The sequence below is a fragment of the Poeciliopsis prolifica genome, unplaced genomic scaffold, assembly GCF_027474105.1.
Source record: "Poeciliopsis prolifica strain line A6 unplaced genomic scaffold, Auburn_PproV2 SCAFFOLD117, whole genome shotgun sequence".
NCBI lineage: Eukaryota > Metazoa > Chordata > Actinopteri > Cyprinodontiformes > Poeciliidae > Poeciliopsis > Poeciliopsis prolifica.
The window spans coordinates 565,203-579,463 of record NW_026562492.1 but is presented as its reverse complement, the minus strand read 5'-3'; the positions used below and the strand labels follow the sequence as shown (position 1 = coordinate 579,463).

Below are 14,261 nucleotides of genomic sequence, written 5' to 3'. Positions count from 1 at the left end.
ATCTATGTAATTAACAAGTTAAAGTGCTGGTCCTAATATTTCAATATTAATCAAATGGGAATTAGCATTTCTCTAAACCCAGTGTATTTGCGGCAATTTTGTTTGATTATTGATAAAATAATCATTCTGAACAATGACCAGAACAACCAGTTTAACAATTACTTTTACAATATTTGTCCGAGAAGAAAGTAATGAAACTGCTAAAAGTCCTTCAATCCTAATTTATTCCTCCAATCAAGTATTGGTTTTGTGAAAAAAAGTATAAGGTATTTCACAATCTTGGTAAATTCAGGTTTGTGAATGCAAAATCCCTATTTCTAGCTCTTAAATCCATTGTTTGTGTAATTTCTCGGAGTGCAAAAAAGAAACATTTATTTTGACCCAGTGCTACATAGATATCTATGTTCTTTTGGGTTAGGTTTTCCAGTCAGTTAATTTTTCTCTATTCTCTGTAATGTTTTTCTTGTCTATGACGTCACAGGATTTGCACTTTCTTGTTTTACTTGTTTTTGTTTTGTTGCATGTAGGCAAGTCAAAATATTCAGTTCTAGCATGTATTAATACAAAATTCCTTATATCATCACCTGGCATCAGAGTTGGATGGGTTGATAGGGATGTACTGCATGTTTTAGATATAACTGTTTGGCATTTTTGTCTTGGGACTTGTCTTGGGGAAGCATTTGCATTCTGTGAAGTTCTAGACCCTCATATTATCTAGCTCCTTAATTATGTTGACGCCTTGTTTACTTCATTCATATTGTGGTAGAATTAATATTTTAATAGGCAAATGATATGCATGGACACTATACTTAAACTACACTAAGTAGTTCATATGGATGGAGAGGCTGTAGATACAGTAATAACTCTATTGCAATACATTCATTTCAACACAAGGTTCTGCAGGTTCATTCTACATTCTCCTACTCTGACTCCAACATGGAAGGTTGAATGAACAAGTCTTCTGTTGTTCACATCTTTAATCAACTTTGGAGTAAAAAGTTTATCTGCCAGTAGATAATTATATTATCAAACTACAAAAATAGTAGTGGAATTACTATTTTTGTAGTTTGATAAACTACAAAAATAGATAAAGGATGGGGGATGAAATGTCTCATTCACATTTAAAAGGACTACAGCAAAATGAGTTGCTCTAAAACGTGCCTCCGAACAGAGGTAAACGAGGCATTTGTGGAGCTGTAGTAACAAGGAATTTAGACCAAAGTATTGTAGTTCTATATAAACCATAAGTAAATGATTTACATGCAAAAAGGAAGGATTAAAAAAAAAAAAAAGATTTTAAAACTCTTCATCTCAACTTCCACAAAGCAGGTCATCAGACATACCACTGTTCTCTGTTTGTTTGGCAAGAACACACGAACAATAGGCTTCTGGGGGGAGCGTGGATTGGACCGCCCAGTATCGGTGGGTGTCTGCAGGACTGCTAATGAGTTGGGGACTGAGGGAAGGGCCTGAGCTCCACCTCCAACTCCATCACCTCCCATCTTGACCTCCAACAGGCTTGACATAGAGGAAGTGGTGCAGAAGAGGTCTGTGCCATTCCCCATGGCTTCCAGTAGCTGCTGCTCCCTCTGTTGCAGGGCATCCAGTTTACTGGTGTACTCTTCATATGCCTTAGACAACAAATTAAAAAAATAGCTAATTCTGGCACACTTATAGAATCTTCAATTAATGTGCATTGTCCCTGCCATATAAATTAAATAAAACGATACACACAATACTGACTGAATGACTTCAGAGCCTCCAGACATGTGTAAGAAGGCTCAGACATCTTCCATAGCACGGCATTCTTACCTCCAAATATATGGAGGGAGGATTGTGTTCGCCTCCAAATTTCTCCAGCAGAGCCTCTAAGTGTTCCTGTGTCAACTTTATCATCTGCTTGATGTTCCAGATCTGAGGAGAAAATACAAGAGCTGCAGAATTAAGTGCAAAATAATCCAAGCTTATTTTTATCAACATAATAATAACATTAATAATAATAAAAAAAAACATTTCTAAATAACAAATGTTACTGGCTTTTGGATCATGCATATCATGCTAACTTATTCAATTCACAGGCATCACAGATGTTCACTGGTCACAGCCAGGCACTAAAATCATATGGGCAAAAGATTAGCAAGTGCTAAAGCCGTCCAACCACTCCATTTTCATCTTCCTACGTCATTTTATGGCAGAATATTGAAAGCTGAACCAGTTCTAAGGGGAGCATCAGGGATAGGTGGTGAAAATAGAGAAGACATTATGGTGCACAAAATAAAATAAAAAAATAGAACAAACAAAATGGTTCCATATTAAATGTAATATGGAACTTATTACATTTAAACCTGGGTTCTCAGTCTTTTATTTTCTGGCAAATGTTGATGTTTTCAACCACAGTCTTGACAATGCCAAAAGGTGTCCTATTTAGAATGACCTTCAAATGATGTAAAATATCTGTGGATTAGCTCAGACAAGAATGTTGTATTCTAACGGAGTACACTCCCTGTTGATCTATGCAATGCTATGGTTCTGTGTGTGGCCAAACCTAAGTTTTGTCACAGAAAATGAATTTTTATATGTTTTTGGAAGGTGGGTGGGAGGGGAGTGCATTGAGCATTTTTTAACTATGCATACTTGATTTCTCCAGCTTCCAAACCAAATATATGGTTACTTCGGCTCTAATGTTTGAGAATGTTTTTTATCTTCCATCTCTTTGTCCTGTGATGGGCAAGTGGCCAGTGCCAAACTCATGAGAAAGCCCGTGTGTTATGTCATGGCATTTGTTTAAATATCAATGAAGTCTATCAAACTTGAATTTCAGATCATTTACCTGTTCTGTTCTCTATTGTCATTTCAACCACAGTGGTAAAAAATTAACAAGATCTATTACTTCTCGTAGGATTACGTCGACAACCATCTCTCAGCTCTCTACAGGAACTGGTAATATGTTACCTACCACCTGTGTCACACATCAGCAGCAATTTTGATTTTGATGATCTCATTACCCCATTTAATAACTTGTGCACAAACACTGTGAACTCTATAGCTCCTCTTACAACCATGAAGAAAAATTGATTTTCTGAGCTGTGGTTCAATTAAACCACCCGCGCTCTCAAGCGAGACTGCAGGCAAGGGGAGAGGTGGTGGAAAAAGGATACATTGCAGGTTTGTTTTGACATTCAGAAAAAATATTTACTTAATTATAAATCTACTTAATTATTTTTCAAATAAATCTGTAAAATCTGAAAAATCAAAATACTTGGTTGTTCTGGTTTTCTCAAACAAACATAGGTCTCAAGTTCTTTTTAAAGTGTTAGATAAAGTTATTAACCCTCAAAATGCACCTGCTTTTACAGCTTCTGTTGATCTTTGTATCAAATTCTTAACATTTTTCACAGGCAAAATCTCATTTAAGGGCTTTACTATTCTGCCCTTGTTGGATCCCCAGGAAACACCTCCAGGTGTTGCCAGATTTGAACAGTTTGAGCCAGTTTTTTTGTCCCATTTGTCCACTGTAGTTAAACATCTGCAGACAACAAATTGAACTGTCTCCCTGCTTGTTTATTTGAAGATATTTTTCCTGTCATTGGGCCATATGTCCTCAACTTGATAAATATCTCTGTTTCAACTGGATGTGTCCTGACTGCTTCTAAACATGCTGTGGAACCTCTACTTATTAAAAAAAACATACTTAGACGACAGTATTCTTGCTCATTTTTGACCTATTTCTCATCATATTTGAAAGACAGAGGAAGTTTTTCTGTTCATCTTGATCTCTGTTCCTCTCTGGCAGCACCCCTAAATTATAGAGTACCTCAAGGTTCAAGTTTCGGTCCCATTTTACCATACTTGATCCGAAGCGAAATCGGCTTTCAATGGCATAGTTGCAAGACGAAAATTGCGTCATCTTGTTCTACTTAGTACTAATTTCCTTCTTGACACCCCGCCCAGGTTGTGCAGCATAAAATAAACATAAAATTGGCTTCACCACATTAAAAATATTTTAACTGTATTTTTAGATTAGACATACACACTTCAACTAGAGAAAATGGAATATGAAATGTCTAAGTAAAACTAACTTAGTGATAGGTAGGATTGGATTTTTGATAAGTTAAAAAAATTCTTTTAATAAAGGAATTATAGATATCGAACATTTTTTCAAACTAGATGGCTTTTCTATTTCACATATCTTGATTTAACATTCTGACAAGTCAGAATGATGTTACTGATACCTTAAACAATTACTCTGTCTTGTGAAGATGACCCAGATTTATGAAGTACTTTGAAATCTGATCCATTGGTGGAACTTTTGTGCTTAAACATTTACTTGTGACAGCTTTTCGCACTGCTAAACTTAAGACATGAAATAAGCACAAGCACTGAGACCATGAGTCCAAGTCCACTGAATGCAAAAATCCCAGCAAAAACTCATCCCAGTTAAAAGAAATTTGCATGCCTAAGATTACTTCCATCTCTGTGTGAACGTGTGTCCAAATATGTTGAATCAATCAATGACCAAAAGAAATGAAAATGCTTTACTTACTAGAAGACGCCACAGATTCTCTAACAATGTTAAGTTTGAGCAGTAGTTATAAATTATCTACAAAAGACTTTCCAGTCAAAACATCTCCATGTATTTGAACAACTGATTTTCCACTGGTTTGCACATTGCTGAAACTATATACCATTAGCGGTTACAACATTTACTTCTCCCTCCAATTTTGTTTAATATAAGTTGTGTTTAGACTTTTAACCTCTTGGATAGCCTTATACAATCTTGAGATGTTTGCAAATCCTGAATCTGATTGGTGTACTTTAACGACAATATGTAGTAATTGGATACCCAATATAGCTTTGATGAATTAGTATTTGTAAACAATGTTTACCGAGTTAAAATATTTCAAAAGTGCAGACTCATTTGGCATCCCCAACATACTCCTTTCCTTAAGTTAAAAGATGTAGAAAGGGCTCCATTAAATTTTATTCTCGCTCTTGGGCTTTTAAAGAATTCTTGAATGACTGCGATAAATGATTGATGAAACCCAAATTGACCCAGAACTTTATATAAAACTTCCCATTTAACGTGGTCGAAAGTAGTTCTAGCATCAAGATTCGTAAGCACTACCTAAATGTTATTTTAATTTATATGATCTTTTATATAAAGTTCTATAAATGATATCTTGCATTTGTCTGTTTGATAAATCTAGTCTGATCTAAATCCATCATATCGGTGAGACTATTTTCAAATCTTTTGGAAAGGATGTGTGTAAATGTTTTCTAATCTTGGTTGTGGAACCTGATAGGACGAGAGTTCCCACAATCACACGTATTCTTTCTCCTTTTTGGCCATAAGGAAAATAGAGGGCTCATGCCATACAGTTAGGGCCAGAAATATTTGGACAGTAACACAATTTTCGTGAGTTGGGCTCTGCATGCCACCGCATTGGATTTGAAATGAAACCGCTACAACAGAATTCAAGTGCAGATTGTAACGTTTAATTTAAAGGGTTGAACAAAAATATGTGATAGAAAATGTAGGAATTGTACACATTTGTTTACAAACACTCCACATTTTAGGAGCTCAAAAGTAATTGGACATATAAACATAACCCAAACAAAAAAGTTTTTTCTCAATATTTTGTTGCGAATCCTTTGGAGGCAATCACTGCCTTAAGTCTGGAACCCATGGACATCACCAAACGCTGGGTTTCCTCCTTCTTAATGCTTTGTCAGGCCTTTACAGCCGCAGCCTTCAGGTCTTGCTTGTTAGTGGTCTTTCTGTCTGAAGTCTGGATTTGAGCAAGTGAAATGCATGCTCAATTGGGTTAAGATCTGGTGATTGACTTGGCTATTGCAGAATATTCCACCTTTTTGCTCTCATGAAACTCCTGGGTAGCTTTGGCTGTATGCTTGGGGTCATTATCCATCTGTACTGTGAAGCGCCGTCCGATCAACTTTGCAGCATTTGGCTGAATCTGGGCTGACAGTATATCCCGGTACACTTCAGAATTATCCGGCTACTCTTGTCTGCTGTTATGTCATCAATAAACACAAGTGACCCAGTGCCATTGAAAGCCATGCATGCCCATGCCATCACGTTGCCTCCACCATGTTTTACAGAGGATGTGGTGTGCCTTGGATCATGTGCCGTTCCCTTTCTTCTCCAAACTTTTTTCTTCCCATCATTCTGGTACAGGTTGATCTTTGTCTCATCTGTCCATAGAATACTTTTCCAGATGGCTGGCTTCTTGAGGTGTTTTGGGGCAAATTTAACTCTGGCCTGTCTATTTTTGGAATTGATGAATGGTTTGCATCTACATGTGAACCCTTTGTATTTGCTTTCATGGAGTCTTCTCTTTACTGTTGACTTAGAGACAGATACACCTACTTCTCTGAGAGTGTTCTGGACCTCAGTTGATGTTGTGAACGGGTTCTTCTTCACCAAAGAAAGTATGCGGCGATCATCCACCACCGTTGTCTTCCGTGGACGCCCAGGCCTTTTTGAGTTCCCAAGCTCACCAGTCAATTCCTTTTTCCTCAGAATGTACCAGACTGTTGATTTTGCTACTCCAAGCATGTCTGCTATCTCTCTGATGGATTTTTTCCTTTTTTTCAGCCTCAGGATGTTCTGCTTCACGTCAATTGAGAGCTCCTTTGACCGCATGTTGTCTGGTCACAGCAACAGCTTCCAAATGCAAAACCACACACCTGGAAACCCCAGACCTTTTAACTACTTACTTGATTACAGGTTAACGAGGGAAAGGCCTTTTGAGTTACTTGCAGCCTTTAGAGTCCATTGTCCAATTACTTTTGGTCCCTTGAAAAAGAGGAGGCTCTGCATTACAGAGCTATGATTCCTAAACCCTTTCTCCGATTTGGATGTGGAAACTCTCATATTGCAGCTGGGAGTGTGCACTTTCAGCCCATACTATATATAAATTGTATTTCTGAACATATTTTTGTCAACAGCTAAAATAACAAAACCTGTGTCATTGTCCAAATATTTCTGGCCCTAACTGAATGATGGGAGAATTACACCAGACTTTAAAATGTAATTGAATGTAGTTTTATTATTGGAATTAAAACATCTTTCATTTCCCTATGGATCCTTTGCATGTTATTGTTTACGTCCAAATATTTCAAGCATGCGCCCAATACTGGAGGGCAGAAGGTCTATTCTTATACTACCACTGCTGCAGTAGAAAAATTCTACTAATTAAATAAAACCTACAGATGTAGATACTAATTTAGCGCTATCCCCCATAGCAAAGGGAAAAACAATGTATAAAAACCATTGAAGAACAACTCAGCCACCTTTTTCTCACATTTTGTCAGCCATGCCACACACAGACTCATTGCTATAGCAACTGACAACTAATTCACTATGTCTTTCAGAATTCAACATCATAAAACACTCAACTAAGAACAGAACATTCAGTCCCTTGAAGTTTTTGTTTTGTTTTAGGCTTAATATTTATTTTGCTGCCACTGATATTATATAATCTAACTGTTGTAATTGATTAGCTAACTTAATCACCTACAACATTGCACATTTTTATTTTTTAATTGAACCAAAACACAAATGACACATCACATCTACTTGTTATGATTGTCAAAGTCGAACATTAATAACGGAACTACATCGCTCCCTCTATTTTTTTCTTAATTAAAACTTTTTCCTGGCCTTGTTAGATAACTATGTCAGGAATCAAAGTGTTGACAATTGGTAGCAAAGCACTGCTTTGCTACCAATTTAGTACTTTGCGCATTACATTAATAACTTGACAGCTAAAACCAATAATAGTTATCGTCAGCCAATAGCTTTTTACCCTCCAGCAGGAAAATGGGGCATCACACTGCAAGGGGTCCATACCACTCTGAGGGGAATTCGTTTGGCCTGGTGCTTTATTCAGTTATGAATTAGAAATAGTTATTTAAATTGCAAATTCAGATATTTCAGCTGACAGGCACAAGTTTCTTTCACATTTGGTCAATTTAATGCATGACACTATATGTGTGGCATATTAAATGTGCCAATAGGGAGTTAAGATGCTGAACAGCGCCTACTGCAGCAGGACAAAATCTACTCCAACATCAAGCATGCATTCGGACCACTGAGCTCCACCATTTGTCACATATCACTGCTTCTTATTCCAGCATATCAACCAGTGAAAAAGAGAGCACTCTAAAATAAGAATTGTGAAATCTTGGTTTGACAATACCTCTCAGCAATTGCGGGACTGTCTAATAATCACAGACTGGCACTTTTCATGGCACCTGGACCTGGAGGTATTCATCTCAGCAGTACTTGGCTACATCCATCACTGTGTTAACACCATCACAGTGGACAGGCATATCCAGATGTTTCCCAACCAGAAGCCCTGGATGAACAAGGAGACCAAGGAATTGCTAAGAGACAGAAATAGTGCTTTCAGACCTGGTAACAGGGTCCTGGACAGCTGAGCCTGTCAGAAGAGAGGCATCAGAGAAGCCAAAGTGAATTACAAGCAGAGGATTGAGGAGGAATTCAGCAGCAACAACATCCAGGGGATGTGGCAGAGGGTCCAGCACATCACTAACTTCAGATCCAGCAAAAACACCAAAATCTGTGGCAATGCTTCATTGGAAGCGCTTTGAGAGACTTATTCAGAGTCACATCACTTCCCATCTGTCAGCCAAACTCAACCCCCACCAATTTGCATACAGAACCAACCGGTCTACAGAGGATACCATCCTCTACCATGTAGAATAGCAAAGGAGCTGCGCGAGGCTACTCTTCCTGGACTTCAGCTTGGCTTTTAACACCATCATTCTGAGGAGACTAGTGAGGAAACTTTCATCGGATCTGCAGCTGTATGTCTTGGACACTCGGATGAAGAGAGGCGCGGAGTTGTCCACTGACCACTACCTGACCACTACTCAACTGGTGGTGAGTTGGCTAAGTTGGTGGGGGAGGATGGCGGTCAGACCTGGCAGGCCCAAACATGTTGTGAGGGTCTGCTGGGAACGTATGGCCGAGTCTCCTGTGAGTCGGAGCTTTAACTCCCATCTCCGGCAGAGCTTTGAACACGTCATGTGGGAGTTGGGGGACATTGAGTCTGAGTGGGCCATGTTCCGTGCCTCCATTGTCAAGGCAGCTTATCGGAGCTGTGGTCGCAAGGTTGTCGGTGCCTGTCGTGGCGGCAACCCTCGAACCCGTTGGTGAAAACTTTCGGTGAGGGATGCCATCAGGCTGAAGAAGGAGTCCTATCGGGCCTTTTTGGCCTGTGGGACTTCGGAAGCAGCTGATGGGTACCGGCAGGCAAAGAGGTGTGCGGCTCGGGTGGTTGCTGAGGCAAAAACGTGGGCATGGGAGGAGTTCGGAGAGGCCATGGAGAAAGACTTCTGCATGGCTTCGAAGTGAGGGGGAAGCGGTGTAGCACCAACACTGTTTACAGTGGGGGTGGTGTGCTGCTGACCTCGACTCGGGACGATGTGGGCCGGTGGGCGGAATACTTCAAAGACCCCCTTAACCCCACCGACATGGAAGCTGAGGAAGGTGAGCCTGGGGACTCTGGGTTGGGCTCCCCAATCTCTGGGGACGAGGTCGCCGAGGTGGTTAAAAAGCTCCTCAGTAGCCAAGCCCCGGGGGTGGATGAGATTTGCCCGGAGTTTCTTAAGGCTCTGGATGTTGTAGGGTTGTGTTGGTTAATGCGACTGTGCAGTATCGCATGGACATTGGGGGCAGTTCCCCTGGATTGGCAGACTGGGGTGGTGGTCCCCCTGTTTAAAAAGGGAGATCGGAGGGTGTGCTCCAACTATAGAGGGATCACACTCTTATGCCTCCATGGCAAGGTCTATTCGGGGTCCTGGAGAGGAGGGTCCGTCGGATAGTCAAACCTCGGATTTTGGAAGAGCAGTGTGGTTTTCGTCCTGGTGGTGGAACACTGGACCAGCTCTACACCTTCAGCAAGATCTTGGAGGGTGCATGGGAATTCACCCAACCAGTCCACATGTGTTTTGTGGACTTGGAGAAGGCATTCGACTGTGTCCCTCGGGGTGCCCTGTGGGGGGTTCTCAAGGAGTATGGGGTACCGGGCCCTTTGATGCAGGCTGTCAGGTCCCTGTATGACCGGTGTCAGAGTGAGATCCGCATTGCTGGCAAGAAGTCGGGCTCATTTCTGGTGGGAATTGGACTCCGCCAGGGCTGCCCATTGTCACGGATTCTGTTCATTACTTTTATGGACAGAATTTCTAGGTGCAGCCAAGGTGTTGAGGGGATCTGTTTAGGATTGCATCTCTGCTTTTTGCGGATGATGTGGTCCTGTTGGCTTCATCGGGACATGATCTCCACCTCTCGCTGGAGCGGTTCGCAGCCGAGTGTGAAGCGGCCAGGATGAGAATCAGTTCCTCCAAGTCCGAGGCCATGGTCTTGAGCCGGAAAGGGATTGAGTGCCTTCCCCGGGTCGAGGGGGACGTCCTGCCCCAAGTGGAAGAGTTCAAGTGTCTTTGGATCTTGTTCACGAATGAGGGCAGAAGGGAGCGGGAGATCGGCAAGCAGATTGGCGCAGCGTCCACCGTGAAGTGGGCGCTGTGCCAGTCCGTCATGGTGAAGAGAGAGCTGAGTCAAAAAGCGGTAAATCGTAGATCGATTTACTAGTCGATCTATGTTCCTACCCTCATCCATGGTCATGAGCTTTGGGTCATGATCGAAAGAACGAGATCTTGGATACAGGTAGCCGAAATGGGTTTCCTCCGTAGGGTGGCTGGGCTCTCCCTTAGAGATAGTGTGAGAAGCTCGGTCATCCGGGAGGGACTCAAAATAGAGCTGCTGCTCCTCCACATCGAGAGGAGCTAGTTGAGGTGGCTCGGACATCTGGTCAGGATGCCTCCTGGACGCCTCCCTGGTGAGGTGTTTCGGGCACGTTCCACCGGGAGGAGGCCCCGGGGAAGACCCAGGACACGCTGGAGGGACTATGTCTCTCGGCTGGCCTGGGAACGCCTTGGGATTCCCCCAAAGGAGCTGGAAGAAGTGGCTGGAGAGAGAGAAGTCTGGGCCTCCCGTCTTAAGCTTCTACCACTGCGACCCGACCCTGGATAAGCGGCAAACGATGGATGGATGGAGGTTTGGATCACCGAGAACATTTATGTTTTTAAAAATCAAGTTAAAGCCAGAATAACTTCCGGTTCAAAAGTAAAACGACCTGCAGTCCAATCAACAATTTCTTAGGTCTCCCACTGGGACATACCTCTTCCGTTTTCATTAATGTTGTAGTGTTTTTGCTAATGTTGTAGTGTTTTCGTTCATGTTGTATTGTTTTCGTTCATGTTGTAGCAGTTTTGTTATTTGTAATTGTGCTTTCAATTTGTTGTACCACTTTGCACTTCAGGGCCACCGTACAAAACTGATCAAAATAGCACAAAAAAAGAAATGTCATTTTGGACATGTTTATTTTTGAGGATGTACCAAAAAAACCATTGTACACTAAGGAATCCAAGTGGCACTCCAAAGTGTGCCATTTGGAGTCTCCATTTGGCGTCTCCAAATGACACACTTGGACAACACCTAATATACAAACTTCAAATGACTGTCACTCCTCAGTGCTTCAACATACAGACATCAATGAGGGCGCCAATGAAAGATAATGATCAGAGGACTCCTCTGATAGACATTATTACGGATAGTGAAAATTACTTTTAATTCTATAAATAAAATAGCATACATGGGGAGGTGGAGGGGGTTAGCACACAGTCAGACCTCATCCCCCTTCTTGCAATATACTATCGGTCCATCCTCCCCCTCCATTTGCACCCCCTCAGCACTCAACAATACATAAGCCCCCTCTTCCCCCATTATCTGCCCTTCTTTGCCCCCCCAGTCCACCCTCCACCCCTGCAATCTTCTACTACTCCCCCACCTTCTTCTCTTTTCTTCCTTCCATGCACCCCTCCTTCTTCGCCCCCTTTTAGGCCCCCTCAGTCCGCCAAATCCCCCCCACTTTCCTTCTTCACTCCTCTTAAGTTTAATGAAGTCCCAGCTATGTGTGTAGAAGGTATTCCAAAGATACTCCAAAGAAAATGTGGCTTAGAAAGCTGAAATACCAAGAAACAATAGCATTTGCAACACTATTGGCTGGGGTTTTAAAAAGCAGCCAATTCAGAAGCTTCATTTATGTCCCTTGGCACTGACATTTCCAGACCCTGAAAAGTGTGAAAATTAGGAAGACTGTAGATGTTAGTTTCTGCAATTGTGCTTAGACAGTTTCCACTGTGTGTAATGCATTAATGTATTGAAATGTATTAATGCATTTCAAGATGCATTAATACATTTCAAAATGCATTAATACATTTCAATACGTTAATGCATTACACACAGTGGAAATGCATTAATCACAATTGCAGAAAATTGCAGAAACTAACATCTAGTCTTCCTAATTCAGTGCTGTTTGAACTATTAAATAAGCACATATGAAGGGGTTTCAGGTATTCAGCTTTGAGTGGGTTAGTAGTAGTCACTAACCCCTACCTGAGGCCCTTTTATCTCTAGTAGTTGAAAACATAATACGGTAAGGGACAGCTGGAGTGTTCTCTTTGATTTTTTAATAAGGAGCTGATTTTATGGCCGTGAGAATTTTGAGTTCCAGTGATTTTTTTGCTTGAAAAAAAAACTGTTCATGCAGGACCAGTGATTTAGGAATAGACTGAGCTTCAGAGCACTCAAGACAACTTTTGAGTTTCTCAAAAAAAAAAAAAAAAAAAACTAGGACAGAGTTGGGACAGCAAAATCTAGGATAATAAAATAGAATGCTACATTCATAGATTTTATTATGAAATTGGTTGCATCCATGGTGTACTTCCATATATCACTGTCTTTGTAGTGGGAGCGATGAGTGCAGGCCTGGTTAACAGTGTATTTCTGTGTCAGCTGGGACAGGAAGGCTAGAGTTGGGGAAAACAATCGTTTTTGGAACGCAGCAAATGCTGCCAACCACAAATACCAGAAGCACGACTTCAGCTCCCCTCATCTTTATGAACATCATCATCCCCATCATCGGTCCTCCGGGATCCAAAGCCAGAGTTAATCTGTATGAAATTAAACTTTACTTACAATGTACAAAGCGCAGTAATTGCGTATATATGTTCCAACAACGGTGATAGGTGCTCGTTTTCTTGGCACCAGACTGGGGGTGCTGCAGTGAGCCTGGGAAAGCAAGCAAGCAGCGATTGGAAGACAACAGGCCCCTTCAAATAAAACCTCCCCTCCTCCTGCATCTTCCTGCTCAAAAAAATCCTAAACGGAACTGAAATGGACTGTCGAAGTTGGGTTCATTATCCCGCAACCAGCGTTGCATCCCCTTCCGCTGTCTCCCACACCCTCCCCCGGTGTGCGTTCCAGCCGGTGTTTTCTTAACGCTTCCATCCAATTAGCTCAGTTCGGAGCAAGCTAAGTCTCGCTGCCCCAGCCGCCGATGCAGCGCTTACCTCTTCCTCCTGCGGACCTCCGGGAATCCCCGAGGAGCACGAAGAGTCCAAGCCTGGGCCCAGCTCCTCCAGGCCGCTCTCCCTTCCCGGCTCCCGCTCCGTGGCGTCTCCGTTGAAGACGGGCGGTGGAGACTCGGCGCTGCTCAACGCCGCCATTTTAAACTGCGAGAAGCAGAGTGGAAAATAATAGAGGAAAAGGCAGGCTGGTGCTGAGGACAGGAGGGGGAGACAGAGACGCAAGAAGAGACGACGGGGTTCTCTCCGGTCCACCTGATCATCGGACAGTCAGTTAAACTGATCTCATATGGTTTATTTCATGACAACTTATTCAAATGATATGACACAACCAAAACAAAGTAGTTTAAAAAGTTTACTGAATGGAAACATCTCAAATGATTAAAAATCACCAAATCTTTTCAAACTTTTCAGGTTCAACAGATTAAAAATCTACAAAACAGCCCACATTTCTGTATTATATGCTTTATTAATGATTTAAAATTATAGTCCTACATGTCATAATTGCATTCACTGTCAAAATAAAATAACAATTGTCAGAAATAAAGGTTTGGAAACATCAGTCTGCATGGAACTATCTGTTTTACATTTAGATTACTTTAAAATATATATGTTTAAATACTATTCTATATATGTTAAAGACATTAAAGTTTTTTGAATATTCTATTTTATGGTATAAAATAGAATATTGTGGATTGCAGTCTAAGAACACTCTATCTGCATGGTACTTGATACTATGGATCAAGAACCAATATAATTCTGAAAAGTCACCTCACCTCCACTGT

At 41.4% G+C, this 14,261-nt stretch overlaps 1 protein-coding gene across 1 annotated transcript in view; it reads right to left on the bottom strand.

Moving 5' to 3' along the window:
- Positions 1–13,688, bottom strand: part of braf (B-Raf proto-oncogene, serine/threonine kinase) — a 53,680-nt gene extending 39,992 nt beyond the window's left edge. The window contains exons 1-3 of the mRNA XM_055024233.1: positions 13,462–13,688; positions 1,813–1,914; positions 1,344–1,631 (exon numbers count right to left, since the gene is read on the bottom strand). Of these exons, the coding sequence (XP_054880208.1) occupies positions 1,344–1,631; positions 1,813–1,914; positions 13,462–13,617 (546 nt within the window). The 5' untranslated portion in view covers positions 13,618–13,688. The remainder of the gene's footprint in view (positions 1–1,343; positions 1,632–1,812; positions 1,915–13,461) is intronic.
- Positions 13,689–14,261: the final 573 nt, after the last annotated feature.